Consider the following 19,057-nt stretch of genomic DNA (forward strand, 5'->3'; position numbering starts at 1 on the left):
CTATGCCCATGAGTTCTCTTTTCCCTTAGTCAAGAAGTATCATTCTGTTATTGCTTTCTAGTTTTAGTCATAGCTTAAAACCCATTTAAATCATTGGTTGCACTTAGATTAAGTGAGTACTTGCATTCTCAGTGCTTTGATATCCCTCAGAACTGGTTCGACAATCACTATACTACAACATTTGTCTTAGGAGCCTTGAAAACTCCTAACATCAAATTGGCGCCGTTGCCAAATTCTGAGTAGATTTAAACATTGAGATTTAGTCACTTGCTTGAGACTAAGTCATTTTAATTTTGTTTTGTTACTGATTCTTCTTCTTCACTTACCTTTCACTTTCAGGTGTATGAACTTGAGGAGCAGGGGTCCATCAAACCTAGTTCCAATAGTAGCAGACATCAGAGCTTTTGAGAGGGAGTGTGCTAGAGCTAGAAGAGAAGAAGAACACCAGGCCCACTTGGATATTGATATGGCAGATCCACCGCAAGGGGCAGAACACCAACTGCGGGCAGCTCGACCCATTGGCACTTACGACCGACCCAACATACATGGTCATATATTCGGAATCCGAGCACCATACATGGTCATATTCTCGTGTTCGGCTGTGTATGTCATGCTAGGACAGACACGGTGGGGAAAAAAAAGCTTGATGATAGGTCAAGAAGTTTAGTTCACTTGGGAACCGAACCCGGTTCAAAAGCTTACCGTCTGTTTTATCTTTCGAGCAAGAAAATTGTAGTGAGCCGTGATGTTATTTTTGAGGAAAACAAAGCATGGGACTGGAATAAGATGACCACAACTCAACCCGATAACAACACGTTTTCAGTTGGTTACAACTTAATAAAGGAAGGAGCAGAAGAGAGAGTTTCTGAGTCGAATGACACTAATCAAGTCAACGAAGAACATGAGTTAGGCGATGAAGAATATGATAATGACGAAGCATCTGAGCAGGGTCAACCTGAAGTACGTCGATTGTCTAGAACCGTTAGTAAACCAGTGTATCTTGATGACTACATCCTTGTCGCAGAACTAGAGTGTGAACGACTTCTTATGATGATAAACAATGAGTCATGGGACTTTGCTGAAGCAAAGAAGATGAAAGTATGGCTCAATGCATGTGGAGAAGAGATCTTGTCGATTGAGAAGAATGATACTTGGGAGCTTGTTGGTCTTCCTCTAGAAGTTAAACCTATCGGTTTGAAGTGGGTCTTTAAGATAAAAAGAAATGCAGATGGAACTATTAGCAAATATAAAGCTCGTTTAGTGGCAAAAGGGTATGTTCAACGACATGGTGTTGACTACGACGAAGTGTTCGCTCATGTAGCGTGCATTGATACCATTCGTCTGATCATAGCGTTAGCAGCATGCGAAGGATGGGAAATTCATCATCTAGATGTGAAGACAGCGTTTCTGCACGGTGAATTAAAGGAAGAAGTGTTTGTGTTACAGCCAGAGGGATTTCAAGTCGCAGGAAAGCAAAACAAAGTCTACAAGCTAAAGAAGGCTCTCTATGGTTTAAAACAAGCACCCAGGGCCTGGAACACCAAACTGAACAAGATTCTTTTGGAACAAAAGTTTCAAAGATGCTCGAAGGAACCTTCATTGTATAGGAAGGAAGAAAAGAAGGAACTTCTCATTGTGGTAGTGTACGTGGACGATTTGCTTGTAACTGGTACATCGCTGTGATCCATCATCGAGTTTGAGATGAGCGATCTTGGGAAGCTCACTTACTATTTGGGAATTGTGGTGCATCAATATGGCGAAGGCATTGTACTGAAACAAGAAAGGTACGCCCAAAAGATACTAGAAGAAACTGGCATGAGCATGAGCAATCCGACGCATATACCGATGGACAGGAATGTGAAGTTATCAAAGTTCCCTGAAGAAAAGAGCATTAATGAAAGAGAGTATAGGAGGAGCATAGGTTGTCTACGTTATCTGCTTCATACCCGGCCAGATTTATCTTTCTCGGTTAGGGTGTTAAGTAGATACATGCAAGAGCCCAAGGAATCTCATGGTGTTGCGCTACAGCAAGTACTACGATACTTACGGGGAACAACCGCACTCGGGCTTGTGTTTACACGGACAAAGAAGCATGAGTTGATGGGTTTCAGTGACAGCTCCCGCAATGTAGACAACGACGATGGAAAAAGTACTACAGGACATGTATTCTATCTAGATCAAAGTCTGATATCTTGGAGTTCACAGAAGCATGAGATCGTTGCGTTATCATCATGCGAGGCGGGGTTTATGGCTGCAACCGAAGCAGCTAAACAAGCGATATGGCTTCAAGACCTGCTTGGAGAAGTCGTCGGGAAGTCAAGCAAGGAAGTAACAATACATGTGGACAATAAGTCGGCTATTGCACTGACGAAAAATCCGGTTTTTCATGGGTGAAGCAAACACATACATCAAAGGTTTCACTTTATACGAGAGTGTATTGAGAACGAACAAGTGGACGTTGAGCATGTTCCGGGAAATGAACAAAGAGCTGATATCTTGACAAAATCACTTGGCCGAGTTAAGTTCCTAGAGATGAGAAGACTTGTCGGAGTTCGAGATGTAAGCGAAGATGGATTCAAGCTTAAGGGGGACAATGTTGGATAAGCTTGAGTTACATGTTTTCTATTTTGTGTTATGTTTATCTAAAAGAGATTAGGAAATATTAAAAATGTTATTTTGTTAGGATCAGGAGTTATCTAATTTTATAAATAGAGATCCATATGTGCTTACATCTTTTGTGTGAATTGTGTGAGTGATTTGTGATTTAAGTGACCAATAAGAGAATGATTTTTTGTTAAGGTTTGTTTGTGATTCAATATATTTTGGATATGGAAACGTTTTGTATTTGTTAGGTCTACCAAATTTAAAGACTTTTCTATTATCGATGAATTGTTAGGTAGGACTGATTAATCTTATTAACAAAGTTCCAAACCAATACTGATATTTCGAGTAATAGTGTATTAACAGACAATTATAAACTACAGTTAACTGATTGACTTCAAGTTTTTAACTGACGGCCCTGACCCCTGAGGATTTGTCTAGATCGACTGCATGCTACAGTTAAACCTTTTTTTTTGTAACACACAGTTAAACTTATGTTGTATTATTAAAATCGGTTTTGTCTTTTCGAGTATTTAAGGCAGGCAAAAAAAACCATTTTAGCTCACTTCACATGTCTTTTGTCTAGTATGTGCGTTTATGGTCCCATATTTACGTATAAATTGTGTTAGCTTGGGCTTAGTTATGTCAACATATAAGACGTACCAACCGATTGAGCTTGTTAAGAACTCGTCTAATCAACACAGCTACAACTCAGTGCTCTGAAATACACGATATCAATCAGTTTAGGCATATAAGAGCTTCATTACTGGTTCAATTATCGGTAGAGTACTTCAAATATTTAATATCAATATAATTTATTATCTAATTAAAAATTAAATAAAAAAAAATATAGCCAATCATAAATTCACATTTGAAACATGGGTACCTCATATTCAGAAGAACGCTTTTTTAAAAAGGGACGACTCTCTCTTTTCTGGTTCATCTCTCCTGCTTTTGTAATTCTTTATTAATTAGAACATGAGAAATTGAGTGGAAGAGACCACCGATGCGTGTGCTCTCAGGTCGCAAATCTAAAAATATTATTAATATAGACCGAATAAAGACCCGAATCAAAATATATATGAATTGATTTATTTTCTCTTGGACCCCATGGCATACGATTCGTGGAACATCATATATTTTCAAAGATGACATTCGAATCATTCCTTAAGACAAATATATGTGAGAGAGCATTACTAATTTTGTCACGTTTTTTACCTGTCCCACAGTAAAGAGACGGTCTATGGTATTCAGGTGTGGTATCTAAGAACGAATTTATATAGTATCGAAACTAAGAGTAATATTTTATCTACTGATTTCTTGCAAGCAAAATATAATCGTTTGGTAAGGACGTTGGGGGCCAATTGTCATGTTCACGGGTTCGACGCCAGACAGAGGCGAACTCTCCATCCATATCACCCACACAGATATGAACCTATGCTTTAGGGCTCATTTGAATACCTAGAGAGAAGATCTATCAGTGGGCTATACCTCCCCTTGAGGATTAGTCTGGGCCTCTCCGGGGGTCTAGGACACCCCAGGTTAAACAAAAAAAAATCTCAATCGTTTCCATATGTATATTTTAATTTCATCATTAAACTATTAAAGAAAAAATAAATAAACAAGTTTCGGTGAACCACGTGGGATTTGCCGCCAAGCAATTTTCCAACGCGAATAGATTGCCAAATGAGGTAGTAATTTCACGTGTACATTCTGCTTCAAGTTCTGACGATGAGCCTCTTTCTCGTTATATATAATTGGTATTCTTTAATCTAATTTAAATTCTTACTTTTGTTGAGCTGTGTTTCTTTTTATGTTAACATGTCTTGTAAGTCTCTTTTTATACCCTGTATTTCTTAAATTGTCTTAAATCAATATTACAGATATACATCTATTTAAATAAATATTAGAAATAGATTTTTAAAAATATGATTGATAAATTATCTCCATTCACATGATTAACAGTTATCATATGCTGTTTTAGGGGAGAACTATAAACTTGTAGAGACTTCAGAAAATAAAAAATCCCAAATAAAAACAAGGATGATTCAATCTAAAGCATTTAATATAATTATTTATTCATATTTGAATCACGCGTTTGTGGTCGGGTGGTCAAGGCGTTCCGTGGAACCCCAAGAGATCCGAATTCGAATCCGCGCCACATCAGATTTTCACGCGCATGACCATCATGGGTTGTCACATTGTCTCCGGAAATGGTTTACCATTTTTTATTTATTCATATTTGAATAAGTCATAAATGATAAAGCTACCTTTAGATTGTTTGGAAAGAAAGGACACTAGTCTAACTCAGTGTTTGCTTACTTGTTTGGTTAGTTCTGACGAGAAAAGAAAAACTATCAAAGAATTGGCAAAACATGTGTCTGGCATAATTTTGTTTAATTGAGAATTTTTTCTTAACTAAGCAAAAAAATTCAAATAGGAACAAAAAATTTTTGAATCCAAATATGAACTAAATTATAAAGTACTCTGAATAAAATAAATTTATTTGGTTTGCTAAATCAAACAAAATATATAATTCAAACTGAACTAGCCAAAATCTAGATCTTTTTTTTTTCCAAAACATTTATGCCATTTAACCGGTTCTATTAATCCTTGATTTCAAGATAATTTGTTGCCATTTATCCCTTTTATTTATTTGTAAATTTTCGTGCCCTATTGAAGAATGATCACAGTCAGAACAAAAAAATTGTAATAAACCCCCAACAACTCAAATTCCAAAAGATATAGTTTTTTTTATAACCGAGTGTCTTTACCCCACCGAAGTGGTCCAGACTAGAGATCAAAGCGACCAAGGACCAGCGAGCTGATCACCATGTGGGTCACCGTGAACGGTCTTCGGTCTCGTTCGGTCTCGGGTGCTGGAGTTCCGCATGTGAATTCTCCAGTGACTGGAATTCGAATCCTGGTGGCGAAACTAACAGCTGTGTACTATTTATCACCGAAGCAAGCCGGTCCAAAAAGAAAAAAAAGATATAGTTTTACAAAGTTGAACGATGACAAACTTGCACTCCTGTCCTGTCCTGTCCTGTCCTGTCCAACTTTGTTTGGACTCTAGTATTAATCGAACGATCTACAAATCATAGCTTGCTTTGCCAAAAGATCCGCAATAAGATTATAAGATGAATGAATTAAAGTACAAATTTGGTACGAAGTAAAAAAAATGGCGTATTTTTTTTTTTTCTTTTTACAAGCACCTGCCCGACTTTTAAAAATAAACTGGAAGCTAAGAGCCAATACAGACTACTTATGGGAGGGAGCAAATCATTGAAGGGATTTTCCGCGAGCTTCCATTTGCTTTGTAAATAAGAATGTGTTTTCTTATTTTTTTTCAATAGTAGATTGCCTTCAGATTAAAAAAAGAATCTATTAGATGATCCTAATAAGTAATATCTAACAGTTGAGTACGTAATAACAGACATAAATGTACTGTTATATGGCAAGTGAATCCACCCATTGTGTTCCAAACTTTAGTTAGCTAGCTCTTGTAATCATAGTGCAAAATCTCTTAATCAGGAACCAAATTCCTTGTACTAAACAAAACCTCACTCTTAATTTTTATACTTTTGTGGATACAAAGGCATCGACTCATAAAATGAAAAAGAAAAGAAAGAAAATGCATTTTTGATTGATTTTATTGTGGTTGGAAAAAAAATCAGTCTTAAGTTTGGTTTTTGATCAAAAAAAAAAAGAAATTTGGTTTAAATTAGAGAGAGACTCCACAAGTTTGTTATGCCAAACCATGTTGTACTATATCAAGATTCCATTCACACTTTTGTCCTCGTTCCGCTCAGCCTAATTTGATGTATCGCAACTCATAGAAAAAAAAAACGATTATTGTTGTGTGGCATTGTGATGGATGATTCCTTATTTTTAGGGAGAATTGTGCTATTCTATTACAATTAAAAGAGGTTAAAAAACTGTACCAGAAACTTGCGACGAGTCCTTTGTTTGGTCATATCAACATGTGGATTGATTATCAAAAAAAAAAAAAAAACATGTGGATTGTCGATGAGTCCCACTTTTAACATGCAGGACCATACATTATGCAATCCATGTCGCAAATCATTTTATTTTATTTTTGTTTTTTTCCTTTATTTTTTACTTTTGAACTTTCAATACAGAATCCATTGTGGCAACACCAATAATTCACACAATTCAATAGTAGCATCATGCAGAATTTGATTATTAGAAGAAAAAAACTTGGATTAAACTAAAATCTCACTGCAAGTTTCTTCTTATCTTATATACATAAAAATCCACTGCAACCTTTGCTTTCAGACCTATAGTAAATGTTCCATGATCTAATTAACTCGCATCTCTTCACCAGCAGAACTTCTTTCTCTGTATCATATGATCACTCATTAAAACATAGATATTAAAATAGAGTTGGAGAAAAGTTAACTGCAAATAGAGACTAACCTTGTACTTAGCTTCCTCTTGCCTGTCTATGTAACCCAAAAGTTCTTCTTGCTTCATTAAGGCCTCGTGTAATGCCTGCTCAATACAGATATTAGGTCATTACAAGGTTCATAATGACTTATTATCAGCATCATTGAGAGTTTTAGAACCAGCCCATTAGATGCTTTATGCTTATACCTTTTTTGCGTTGATAAGCTCTGCTTCTAGTGCATCCACGCGATAAACAGCAGTATTGAGCAACTCCTCTTTCTCGTGAGGCATCTCGGATTTCTTCAAGTGAAGGGTTTCTATCTGTTTCTCCAGATCGCATAGCCTACTTACAACAGAGGAAATGATGACTCTTTCATCGATAGTACTTGGACGAGAAGGCGAAGGAGGACGAGATTCCCTTGCATTTGGTTCATCACACAGCTCATCTCTAGCGCTTGAGGGAATCAACTGTGAGTGCCTTATAGTCTGTGGCAGAGTCAGAGAAGCGAATAGTGCCAAAATGTTTATGAAGAACATAGTTAGCCACCTCCAGATATGACTAACCGTTCCTATTCTCTCCAAACCTGATGTATATTCAGGACCTATAACACATTCCATTATATGTCTGACATTTTAGAAATATAACAATTTAGTTTCTAGTCTTACCTTTGGAAACATTTGTAATCATCTCTTGGGACTGCCAGGCAACATCCACAACTTTGTCCACCATTGGCACACAGTCTTCATACTCGGATAAAACACTAGGACTTACTTTACCGATGGCCTTGATCTAAAATGAAAGCATAACCAGCATGTCAGGTCCGGTCAAGAAATAAAAACTTCTACGTTTTTCATGCAACTTGAACGCTTACATTTTCAGAAACAGGAGTTAACTTAGGTACATGATTATAAATATTTGTTTTTGGTGAAGACAACTCTTCTACTTCAGACCCTGACTCTGCTGTTGATGTGTCACTAGCTTTCATCTGAACCAAGAGAGGATATTACTATTACAGTGATAAAATTTATGTTCTAAATACCAAAAAAGAATAGACACCCCTTACCCCATAATATGTTTGCTTATGAGATGGAGATATTTGAGCACCAGCATGCCTACAGAACGTCCCACCACTACGACCCATCTGCATGAAGGCTGAGAAAACCATTAGAATGATCATATATGCATAACAAAAACATAATGAACAATCAAGAAACAATCACTCCACCTTTAGTATCTCAGGGTCCTTCCACGGCCCTTTATCAGATCTCATACAGCCTCCTTGATCTACACAAGTGCAAGTACCACCGAGAAAATCTGGCAGCTGACTGAAAAATAACTAAACATGTTCAGATGATACAATTATGATAAGAAAACAAAACCGTTAGAAGACTCTAAGACTCCCTACCTTGCATCAATCACCTCAAGTAATTTGTTCTGGTACTTGTTTCCAAGGACCTATTAGGATCACATTGATGTAATTAATTATTCCACAAGGAAAATAAAATTTTGTAGATATGTAAAAACAAAGGCTTTATTTAAGTTACATCTATCTTGGAGACAGTCTTTGGATCAAGAAACGATTTAACAGTGCCCCAAAGTAGCTTAAAACCAGGGCCAGCATTAATGATGAACATACGGTGAAGTGTCTTGCACATATGTCATAACAAATGTTAGTAAACTATGCTCAAAAACAGGGTTTTGCTTATAAGAAAATGAATGGCAGGAGCAGAGCTATTACCTCAGGATAGTTATCATTATCAATCTTTTGAAGCTGGGTGATAAGATCCCTAGCAGATTTAGTAAAATTCTTTAATCCCACGCCTTGGACATCAAGAATTGTGGTGCTGGAGTCAACGTGTCTCTTAGCAGCGATGCAGCAAGCAGGAAACTTGATGGTAACAGTTTTCTCGAACTCTTTAACATGATATCTCAGGTATCTTTCCAATGTAGTGACTTGCAAGAGTTTGCAAGGGTCGACTCTTCCCAATCTTTCAATGTAAACAGGTCTTCCTTCTTTGTCTACACCATGGTATCCCTGAGGGTAGTATTTGAGTACTTGATCCAGTTCAGGAAACTCAAAGTCCTGCCAAGTAAAGAAACCCAGTCAGCAAACTAATATATTTCCACGTCACCCAACAAATGAAAATTAACAAAAACCTTGTGTACCTCCAAAATGGTGTCTGTACCAAAATCCTTTCTCCATTGGATCATGTTAGCCCACATTAACTTTGCTTTTCCAAGATCGAATCTCCTAGCATACAAGAATCTACAGAAAAAAGACATGTCATGAAAACATATGCATGATCTCATCAACCACATAAACGTTAGTACAACAACAAATACATGGATTCACATGATTATAATAGGGAAAGAAAAAAAAGGACCTAAGCATCATATGATAGTCATCAAGATTTGGAGGGAGCAACTCATCAGAGATGAGTGACTGTCGGAACTCAGACACATATCGCAACTCCTCAACATCATGTATGTCTTCAAAGGTAAGAGATGGAGTCCGATCGATGCTTCTTCCTTTGCTTGGTCTCCTCTTCCTGCTCAGAGAACGTCTTAGTTTGCTAGAAGCCTTTGACGCTTTCTTCTTGAAGATTCCGATTCTAGTCTTCTTCTCGTCCTCAGAAACTTCGATATCTGACTTCCGTTCTTTCCTCTCATCAGTGCTGGAGAAACCTTCAAAACCTTGAAAGACAAACAATTCAAGATTCTTATAAGAAAATTATACAATTGAGAAAAGTAAAAAAATATGTAATCTTCATTCTCAAGACATATAACAACCGATAATAGTAACTGTAAACCCCTAGGGAACTTGGTAAACAGAAGACGATGAAGAGATGTGAGATGAGACTTACAGGGTATTGTAAAACGATCAAGAGGACCAGACATGATGAGAACCGATCGAAGTTGAAGAGTCGACGAGCCTTGACAATTCGGAAGAAAGAGAGAAAGCAGAGAGATATAGTGAAACGGTAGATGAAGAATTTACTGAGGAAATTTAAGTTTTTCTTAGGGTGCAGTTATGATATTTAATTAAATGTGGAATAAATGTTATTTCCATGGCCGCCGGAAATACAAAGAAATCTCTGCCATCAATGTTTGAATATTGTCTCTTCTCTTCCCTTTCGTCTGCCTCTTCGTTTGTTTCTTTTTGATATTTTTTTTTATTAATTACAATCCAACAGCGGTTCGTTTTGTTATTATTATTTGATTCAGACATCAAAGACACGTGTGAAGCTCTTGGCGGAAACCCACTTCTTTTCGATTATGACTTGTTTTTGTTTTTTTCTCAGAATCTTTTGAAGTTTGGCTTTGCATTAAAATAATCTGCCTGTAGACGTCAAATAATTTTTTTTATAATGTAATTAAAGTTATAAAGATATTTTATTTTTATGTAGGTAATTATACGTGCGGTCCTACTTCGGTAATCCGGAATCTGCAATAATGCGCTAAGGACAAATTGACAAAAAAAAAACAAAATGATCAAGTAAGACACTCATTAAAAATATTAATCTAATCAGAGTAGGCTTACTTTACGATACGAGGGATGATCAATGCATGATTATGTACACACCGCTGATTGGTTTCACACGATAACACTACATACAAGATTTTATATTTTGTCTTTATCTTCGGGAACTTACTAACGTGCACAAGTGTAGATAGAGATCAAGTATCCTCCATCACACGAACGAAAGAGATTATTTCTTTTGCAATTTGGGAGCGTCCATTTCCATCACTTTGATCACAGCTTCTAGCAATGGCTTCTTTATTATTTACATAATTAATATTTATATAAATGTTTTTGTCTCCGAACTGCTCTGCAGTAAAAGAAAAAAACACACAACATAAATTACTAGTTTTAGTTTGCCTATAAAAGCCACAAAGTAGACTGAGCTTTTGTTTCTCTACCATATCCTGTGGGTCGATCATGTGTATTTCCTTAGTTTGCGTTTTGCTTGAAACTGGCCAAGCTTGTCTCTCCACTCAGCTGCAACATCCATTGAAACCACACACAATACAGGACATTTAAAAAAAAAAAAAAAAAAACAGAACCAAGATCACCAAATTAAAAAAAAAAAAAAGATTTTGAAATGGGAGAGTTCAGGCAGAGGGCGAGAGTAAAGTTACCTGCTTCATCATACCGTTCTTCATTAACAGCTTGCATCATGTTGTTCAAAAGATCAAACTCTTTTGTATCGAGACAAGGCTGACCACTTGGCCTAACACAAGTAGGAAAAAAAACACAACGTTGTTAAATTCGCGATTGTCAACGTTGTTCAGACTAATTTCACTAGCGATATAGAAATTACCGGTCTAGTTCAGTATATAATAAACCATCAGAAGCAGGTGTTTCCTTTGATAGCTTTCCAGACTCGATGACTCTCATTCCATCACTATAAGCTAGAAACTTGTTCACTTGGACAGGTACCTAAAGAGTGAGGAGTCACACCATTTTTCAAGAGTGGTTAAGATGATCCCATGGAGAGAACTCTCTATGTGATTGTTCCCTTTAATATAACTATAATACCTTGCATCTGACAGCTATATTAATAGCATCTGAAGGACGAAGATCGAAGCTGACACAATCCAACTTATCACCCACCTGCAAATCCCCATTCAGAAGCAGCCTTAGCATAAGAAATAGAAATGAGACACTAAATGGAAGATGCATTTTGTAGACCAGAAGTTGCAAACCTTTGAAAGGAATAACTGCGCGTAATACGCCTCGTGAACTCTTGTGGTAACTCTAACAAGCCTAACCTGCAGGGGAAGTTGGTTACTTTCTTCATAATATAAGAATTTGTATTAAAAAAAAAAAAAGAACGGTGAGAGGAAGAAGCATAAGGCTTCACCTCGTAACCCATTTTATCTACCATCTCCATCACCACTTCATACATAGTTGGCCTTGCCTACACAAATTAATCCCTATGTTAATAACTCTCAACTGATTCACACAGAAGCTGGAGATAATAATATACAAAAACATACTATTTTGACATTCGTCATTGCTGCCATAAGTAACACACTTGGCATCTCCACTGCAATTCAAACCCAATAGAAAAGAGGAGGAGATTCAAAAACACAGGAAATAAATAGATATTACTCAACACAAATGAACCTTAGATCCACATACAGACGATAATAGGAAGAAGAAGACCAGTTCCATCTTCCATCTTCAGCACAATAGCAGAGTGTGGAGCATAGCTAGGAAGATTCCCACCCTGAGGATTATTGTGGACACATCGAAGTTGCCTACCGTCTCTCATCTTCACCATGAACCCATCTGGTCCACTTCTTACCTCAACTAAAAAACACCAAGAAGACATCGGTGATCAGAATCAACATATATAAAAAAAAAAAGATAAGATTTAACCGAGAATCACCAGCTTCAAGTACACTAGACTTGACATAATCTTCATCGTTCTCGTTGAAATTCTCTGCTGTGCTTCCGTTACCATCAGAACGCGAGCTGAAAAGACACTGTATACCCTTACACCTCCGCACCATCAGAGTGACTGAAGCAACCTGGGACTTGACGTTTCTGGTCGGATTACCCCAAAACTGGTTTCTGAGAAGCCGAGGTCTCGAAACAGAGCAGTTGACAAGTGAAGCAGACACACCCAATTGTCTGGGACGAACACTAGGGCAAACGATCGGTGCTTGAAGCGACCTCATCTTCGATACATAAAAATGAAAACTTTTTTTTTAGAATCAAACATTACCAAATATCTCTCGATTCTCAAATAGCAACTTCTTTAACTCAAAATTCTATATACAAATTACTGATACGAGACAAGACCATAACAGCTAATATGAATTAATCTCGACGATCGGTGTATTCTCGATCAAAAAGAAGTTAAAACTATAGTTTATATTATCTCGTAGCTGGATCTGTGCGATGAACATCTAAATCGAAATATCAGAATGAGAATTGGATTCTTACCTTAAAATTCCGGAAGATTCAATTGGATGATTCAACAGATGACTAAAGGAAGTATCCTGGACATTGCACAGACAGATCAACGATGGATAAAATAATAAAGATATTTTTATCGCCTCATTTGACGATTTTGCCCCTTTTCATTAGTTGCTTGCATTTTTTTGCTTATGTTCATGGAGAGGGGTAGAAACGAGAATTCACGTTAGCTATGATGACGCGGAGGGTAACTCGTGAAATACTGACAAGTCATCAAGTAACAGTCGCCGAATAATTATCCCTGAATGGATGCCACGTGTGCGGCGCTCGTGTCAGTATGGTTGGATAAGGTTGTTTGGATAATAATATTAGATTTAGAGGGGAGAGTGACATTAGTGGACTGTTTCGTAGCGTCGAAAGTCAATGTCAACAAAATCGGCTTTAGGCCCATTTAAATAATTATTGGCCCAAATGTTATAGGTTTTTAATGGCTTCAGGTTAACTACAACAGTACTACTACCTTATGTGAAGTCCGTGAGGAGTGAGGACACACTTCTCTTTTAAAATTGGCTAAATCAACCTGCTACGGATGTTAACAATGGCAACCTGCTAGGGATGTTACCAATGGGTAAAAACCCATAGGACCCTCAACCCTATTAAAATTTTAAACAAAAAACCCATATTATTAGTATTTGAAACTCGTGGGTTTTATTTGGGCGGATCTTTGTTTGTAAATTATCCTATCGGGTATACTTTATCGGGTTTCGGTTACCCTATGGGGTTTTTTTTAGAAAGCTCACTAGTCGTTTCGTGTTTTTACCCTAATTCTTTCGTCTCTTCCCGTGAGTCGTGAGTCTCATGACCAAAGCCACAATATCGAAATCAAATATTCTTTTTTGGAAAGACGATTCTGATAAAGACACCTCGGTTTCATTGGTAAGATTGAGAAATGGGTTTTTGTATTTTGATTGATCTATCATCTTATACAGAGGTTTCTTATGCTTTAGAATCATGTCATGGGCATCATGGCTAACCACTGATTCTGCATTTCAATGTGTTTAGGTTAAGCGCTGATACTCTCTGTCCTTCTAACCATCTGTTTGCCTCCCTCCCCATTTGAGCTCTGTAAGTTTGTTCTTAAAACTTTTTGGAATTGGTTTTATGTTCATAAAACTCTCTGCTTTTGTTTGTTCTTAAAACTCTCTGGAAGAACTAGAACTTGGAAGAACTTGAATTGAAAATACATATGCTCTTGAGTGGGATAACCTCTGAGTTTCGTTTAGGTTGTTCTGAGATGAGACAGTATCATTATATTTACTGGAAGTTCTATTATAATATTTGGTTTGGGGATTTTGATTTGATATTGTTTCGTATTGATTTTGGGTTACGAAACAAGTTTTAATTTTGCAAAAGAAAGGTCAATGTTAATTAATTAGTGCATTTTATCTTGGTGCTATAGATCATTGGTTGGTTGATCAACGTTAGTGCTGAAACAACAACATTGTTCAATGTGTGCGCATGTGTGCCGTTACGTTAGTCTTGTGCGCCGTTACGTTAATGTTGTGCTTGTGTGTATCTTTTTTTATTCAATAATAGCTTAAGTTTTGTGATTGTTTACTGGTTTTGCATAATGGATTCACAATCACTTGACACAATAGCAGCTCTTAATGCTGCAAATGAGCAAATGGAGATTGATGATGAGGATGACACAAAAACTCAAGGACAAGCACAAAGTGAAACTCAACATGTTCAAGCAACTGAAACTGTGAGTCATTCTAAACGCGCAAAGTCTCTTGTTTGGAACCCTTTCGTAGTAGTAGGAGTAGTGGCAGATGAAAAAAGAAGGAGTCGTTGCATTCATTGTAATAAGAAGTTAGTATCAGAAATCTGCCTCAGGAACATCTTCTTTGAAACAGCATTTAGAAATCTGTCTCAAAAAGCCTCATGCATCAAGTGGTGATCGTGAGTATGATCACAAGGTTGATCGTGATATGATCAGTGAGATCATTATTTACCATGATCAGCCTTTCAAATATGTTGGGTATGAGAAGGTTAGGGCTAGGGAAAAGTATCTGAATCCCAAATGCCAGCATATATGTAGGCAAACAGCCGGAGCTGATGTTTATAAAAGATATGAGGAAGAAAGAGAGAAGCTGAAGAAAGTGTTAGCAGAATTCAAAGGTCGGGTATCTTTTACCTCAGATATGTGGACATCTTCTACTACTATGACGGGATATATCTGTCTGACAGCTTACTATGTTGGTGAGAGCTTCGAGTTGAACAACAAGATACTAGTCTTCTGTGAGTTGAAACCTCCACATACTGGTGAAGAAGCGGCTAATAAACTTATAGTTATTTGAAGGAGTAGGAATTAAAGAAAAAAGTCTTCTCTATGACCTTGGATAATGCTACTTATAACGTTAGTATGCAGAAGATACTCAAGCATCGACATAGCGGCAACAACTAATGCATATTTTTTACAAGTGTGGAAAATTGAATGCTTACTGATGAAGTATGCCAGTTGTGATGATCCAGTAATGAAAGAGATGGCTAAGAAAATGAGAGTTAAGTTTTCTAAGTATTGGGATGAATACAGTCTCGTTCTAGCTATGGGGGTTGTTTTAGATCCGAGATTGAAGCTGCAAATACTTAGAACCGCTTATGACGAAGTGGATCCGAGAAACGCTGAGAAAAAGGTTGAAGTTGTTAAGAAGAAATTGAAAAAGCTTTATGAAGAGTATGGAGCCAAGTTTCAGAGTTCTTCTTCAACCTCTTCAGCAACACCGACTCCATATGAGCTTCTTACTGAGTCACCATTAGAAGATGATCTGAATTATGTAAGTCTTTTGCAGTTTATAAATTCATATATCATAATCTTGTTATATATCTAATGTGATGCTTGTTTAATACAATAACATAGGATCTGTTTGAACTTGAGCGGAGCATCCAGCCTGGTCTAGACAATAAGAAGACAAATCTGGAGATGTATTTAGAAGATCCTAGGCTAGATTCGAGGTCTTTTACCGACATAGAGATTTTAGGTTATTGGAAAGATCAAGAACAACACTATGGTGATTTAGCTTCTCTTGCATGTGATTTGCTCATCATTCCAATCACAACTATGGCATCAGAATCAGAATTTAGCATTGGAGGACAGATGATTAGTCCTTACAGAAACCGTCTTCTTCCAAAAAATGTTCAAGCACTCCTTTGTATTCGGAACTGGTTAAGAGGTTTTGCTGAATTTGAAGGTAGAATATTAGTTTTGATATTTGGTTTCTGATTTCATATATGAACTTTTATGTAACTACATAATTTATTTTATAATTTCAGGTGATGTTGAAGATTATTTTGATGAAGACAACTTAGACAAGGATCCAACAACCACATCATGTAGTTCTGCAATATGAGGTTAAAACTCTTTGGTAATGTACTCTGAAACTTGACCATAGTTTAGATACTCTGAAACTTGACTGAACAGCTCTCATAGGCTTATACAATAACAGCTAGCTAACTTGGTCGAGTTTGTATATTGTGGGCTTTCTTGTTGTTACTTTGTGTAGGTTTGTACTAGTATGATTCAGCTAGCTAGAACTTTAGTATTAGCTACTTGTGTGGCTGCGTTGAAGATGAATCTTCAGAATCGTTTCAGATGTTAGCTAAACCTATCTTGTTGAACACTTTGTACTCTTTTGATCGTGTTGATCACTTTGCCTCACCATTTTGACTCTCTTTTGTAACTGATCTTGCAGGTTCTTGTCATGGTGGATTAAACAATAGACAGATGATGAGAGTTCGAGCTGCGTTTTCCAAGGTAGTCTTGGTTGATACTTGAATGAAGTTCCTTGTCAGTATCTACGTTAGCTAGAAGAGCAAGATCGTTGATGAGAAATAAACTATATTCTCAATCATCTTTTGAATGTTTTGTTTGTTTTCACAGACCAAAATCCCCGGTGTTTCAAAACTCAGTTTATTTGTGATGACATTTAAATTATTTAATAGCTTTTGACAACTATATGTTTCAAGGAAGGATCGATCATTTTTGTTTTGTTCTTAAACCATTAGTAAAAACATGACAAAAATAACACAGTGTTGTTATAGGATTACTAACGGGCTAGACTGTTAAAACTCAAATACATTTGTGTTGTTTTTAGTTTAGGGTATTTCGCGGGTTAATGAGTTCATATCTCTATTACTAACATTGCTATTTTAAAGATTCTTTACACATGTGAATCTATTAGGACCATACAAACAAACAAAATTTAAACGAGACTTTCGTATCTGTCTTTTTTATAACACAATTCTATAGTTCTATGCAAGATATTTTGCACACAATTAATCAATTCAAAAATAAATCACTCCTTTTCTTGTCAACAACATATGCCAGGCTCTTTTATTAGGACCTTTGTTTAGATTTTCTTCAGCACTTATTTTTATTTGCATTTTTGAAAATTTTCATTGTAACTATTTTTCCACGTACTATAATAATCTGATATTTTTGGTACTGGAATTCCATAAGTAACTTGGAAACATTATTCATAGTTTGGAGGATACATATTCAATATGTTATTAAAGTAGTGAAACATGCAATAAGTTTATTACGAGTTTGGAGTCTCTCTGAGGATACCAATACGTTACATAACCACAAATCTAGACGAGATAACCAGAAGCCTCTTCCAGCTCCGGCGAAGGATCAAGCCTCGCTGGAGAAACAGAAGGATCCTTCAAAATCTGTCGAATCTCTGACATTTCACCCCATATACTATACTTTAGAAACGCAACCACAATTCCACCAACAAAGCTTCTCATCTCACTCTTTTTGCGTTTACCGTTCTTACACATACAACCCGCCATAAACCCGACAAAACCGGGCAAATTATCGTCCAACATATCCATATGTCCGTAATCCGCAGCCACGAAATGTCCCTTCGTAGCCTTACACTCAATATAAAACTCCTCATGGTTCACTTCCGCTGGTGCGCATGGTGGCATCAGCATGTTACTCTTCGGTCCGAGACCCGTACCGATCACTGCAACCGGCATGTCCAGGTCGAATGATTCCGGTTTGTACGTTAAGATTTCGGGATCGGTTCTTATGCATTTGCTGATTCCTGCAACTGGATCTATTCCTACAAGAGCTGAAAACTTGATGGATGGGTCTAGTGTTGCGGCGTGGCCTAACGCAACCGCAAACGCGGTTTTACCACCGCGGCTATGACCCACGAGTGCGGTGTAGTTGCCATTAGCGTTTACTGAACTTGGGAGGTGAGCTTTGAGGTTTTTCGAAGTCCAGTTTATCACTTTTCCAGCATCGTCCACTTCCACTTGCCCTCCCGGCGGCAAAATCTTGCAAAGCTACATGTCATACCAAAAAAACAAATGATATTCAAATGGCTTAACTTATAAATTTAAAATAATTAAAATTCTTGCTATTATATCCGTTTGATAAATAGGCAATTTAAATGTCTAGCTTATAAATTCACGTAATCAATGCATATACAACATGTATTTTATTTGGTATACATACCACCCGAAAAATGAAATACAAGTCGAATATATTTTAAACATATTTTATTAGTTAGGAGAAGGATTTTTTTTTTTTTTAGGAGAAGGAAATTATATAGAATAGTTCTAATAACAACTATATTATTAGTAGACAAAAAGATCAACTCGATTTTATTTTACTTCCATAAACTTAATATACTATAAATAAACTTAAAAAAATACATACCTGTGGGGCTACAACAATGTAGCCATGAGAAGCTACGTGGTTAATAACATCAGAGTAGAAGTAGTTACGAAGATAGAATCCATGGAAGAATAAGACGACGGGGTAAGTTCCGGCGACGGTTGGGGAGGTGATTATTACAGGCTTTGGAGGTGCGGTCAAATCGGTTGCCGACGGGTCTGCGGGGATCACGGTTGTTGGAAGGCTGCCTAACTCAAACGCCAAAGGAGTTGCCGCCGAGAAAAACGTCTCACTGTCCTCCTTCCCCGCCATTTGTATAATATTGGAAAAAGAGTGTGTTAATTAAGACGTATGATTTATAGAAATGGTGATGAATGTCTCGAGTGTCTCTAGTTATTACGTGAATTTTTCTTATCCATTTGCCGGT

At 36.9% G+C, this 19,057-nt stretch overlaps 3 protein-coding genes across 5 annotated transcripts; all 3 read right to left on the reverse strand.

Annotated features, from left to right (window-relative positions):
* Positions 1–6,693: 6,693 nt before the first annotated feature.
* On the reverse strand, positions 6,694–10,177 carry LOC106296128 (phosphatidylinositol/phosphatidylcholine transfer protein SFH4). 2 transcript variants are annotated; one of them, XM_013732191.1, is made up of 13 exons: positions 9,877–10,003; positions 9,397–9,706; positions 9,179–9,278; positions 8,751–9,095; positions 8,557–8,658; positions 8,418–8,467; positions 8,238–8,337; positions 8,076–8,153; positions 7,884–7,997; positions 7,678–7,801; positions 7,219–7,613; positions 7,042–7,116; positions 6,694–6,963 (listed from the first exon to the last, which is right to left on the reverse strand). In XM_013732191.1, exons 1-13 carry the CDS (start codon positions 9,908–9,910, stop codon positions 6,943–6,945), a joined length of 1,848 nt encoding a protein of 615 aa, XP_013587645.1. In that variant the 5' UTR covers positions 9,911–10,003; the 3' UTR covers positions 6,694–6,942. The 2 variants fall into 2 exon arrangements, with proteins under 2 accessions (XP_013587645.1, XP_013587644.1); XM_013732190.1 differs by having other exon boundaries at positions 6,695–6,963; positions 7,219–7,595; positions 9,877–10,177.
* A 324-nt stretch (positions 10,178–10,501) lies between these two features.
* Positions 10,502–13,079, reverse strand: LOC106296040 (bifunctional nuclease 2). 2 transcript variants are annotated; one of them, XM_013732082.1, is made up of 11 exons: positions 12,969–13,079; positions 12,409–12,700; positions 12,159–12,329; positions 12,014–12,063; positions 11,878–11,934; positions 11,720–11,785; positions 11,553–11,627; positions 11,335–11,453; positions 11,153–11,244; positions 10,934–11,012; positions 10,502–10,842 (listed from the first exon to the last, which is right to left on the reverse strand). In XM_013732082.1, exons 2-10 carry the CDS (start codon positions 12,698–12,700, stop codon positions 10,951–10,953), a joined length of 984 nt encoding a protein of 327 aa, XP_013587536.1. In that variant the 5' UTR covers positions 12,969–13,079; the 3' UTR covers positions 10,502–10,842; positions 10,934–10,950. The 2 variants fall into 2 exon arrangements, with proteins under 2 accessions (XP_013587536.1, XP_013587537.1); XM_013732083.1 differs by having other exon boundaries at positions 10,510–10,837.
* A 4,357-nt stretch (positions 13,080–17,436) lies between these two features.
* LOC106344030 (chlorophyllase-1) lies at positions 17,437–19,044 on the reverse strand. Its single transcript, XM_013783401.1, has 2 exons — positions 18,673–19,044; positions 17,437–18,296 (listed from the first exon to the last, which is right to left on the reverse strand). The coding sequence occupies exons 1-2, from the start codon at positions 18,940–18,942 to the stop codon at positions 17,592–17,594; spliced, it is 975 nt and encodes a 324-aa protein (XP_013638855.1). The 5' UTR covers positions 18,943–19,044; the 3' UTR covers positions 17,437–17,591.
* Positions 19,045–19,057: the final 13 nt, after the last annotated feature.

This window comes from Brassica oleracea, chromosome C5 (assembly GCF_000695525.1).
Source record: "Brassica oleracea var. oleracea cultivar TO1000 chromosome C5, BOL, whole genome shotgun sequence".
NCBI classification, from domain to species: Eukaryota; Viridiplantae; Streptophyta; class Magnoliopsida; order Brassicales; family Brassicaceae; genus Brassica; species Brassica oleracea.

What these genes read in the sequence shown, in the direction of transcription:
- LOC106296128 (XM_013732191.1), bottom strand. Translation starts at nt 9,910, where the DNA reads ATGTCTGGTCCTCTTGATCGTTTTACAATACCCT. An exon ending in AGGACCCTGAGATACTAAAG is followed by an intron (nt 8,154 to 8,237) that starts GTGGAGTGATTG and finishes GCCTTCATGCAG; the next exon opens with ATGGGTCGTAGTGGTGGGAC. An exon ending in TAACTCCTGTTTCTGAAAAT is followed by an intron (nt 7,802 to 7,883) that starts GTAAGCGTTCAA and finishes CTTTCATTTTAG; the next exon opens with ATCAAGGCCATCGGTAAAGT.
- LOC106296040 (XM_013732082.1), bottom strand. Translation starts at nt 12,700, where the DNA reads ATGAGGTCGCTTCAAGCACCGATCGTTTGCCCTAGTGTTCGTCCCAGA. An exon ending in TAGATAAAATGGGTTACGAG is followed by an intron (nt 11,786 to 11,877) that starts GTGAAGCCTTAT and finishes CTTCCCCTGCAG; the next exon opens with GTTAGGCTTGTTAGAGTTAC. An exon ending in TTATATACTGAACTAGACCG is followed by an intron (nt 11,245 to 11,334) that starts GTAATTTCTATA and finishes TACTTGTGTTAG; the next exon opens with GCCAAGTGGTCAGCCTTGTC.
- LOC106344030 (XM_013783401.1), bottom strand. Translation starts at nt 18,942, where the DNA reads ATGGCGGGGAAGGAGGACAGTGAGACGTTTTTCTCGGCGGCAACTCCT. An exon ending in ACATTGTTGTAGCCCCACAG is followed by an intron (nt 18,297 to 18,672) that starts GTATGTATTTTT and finishes TATGACATGTAG; the next exon opens with CTTTGCAAGATTTTGCCGCC.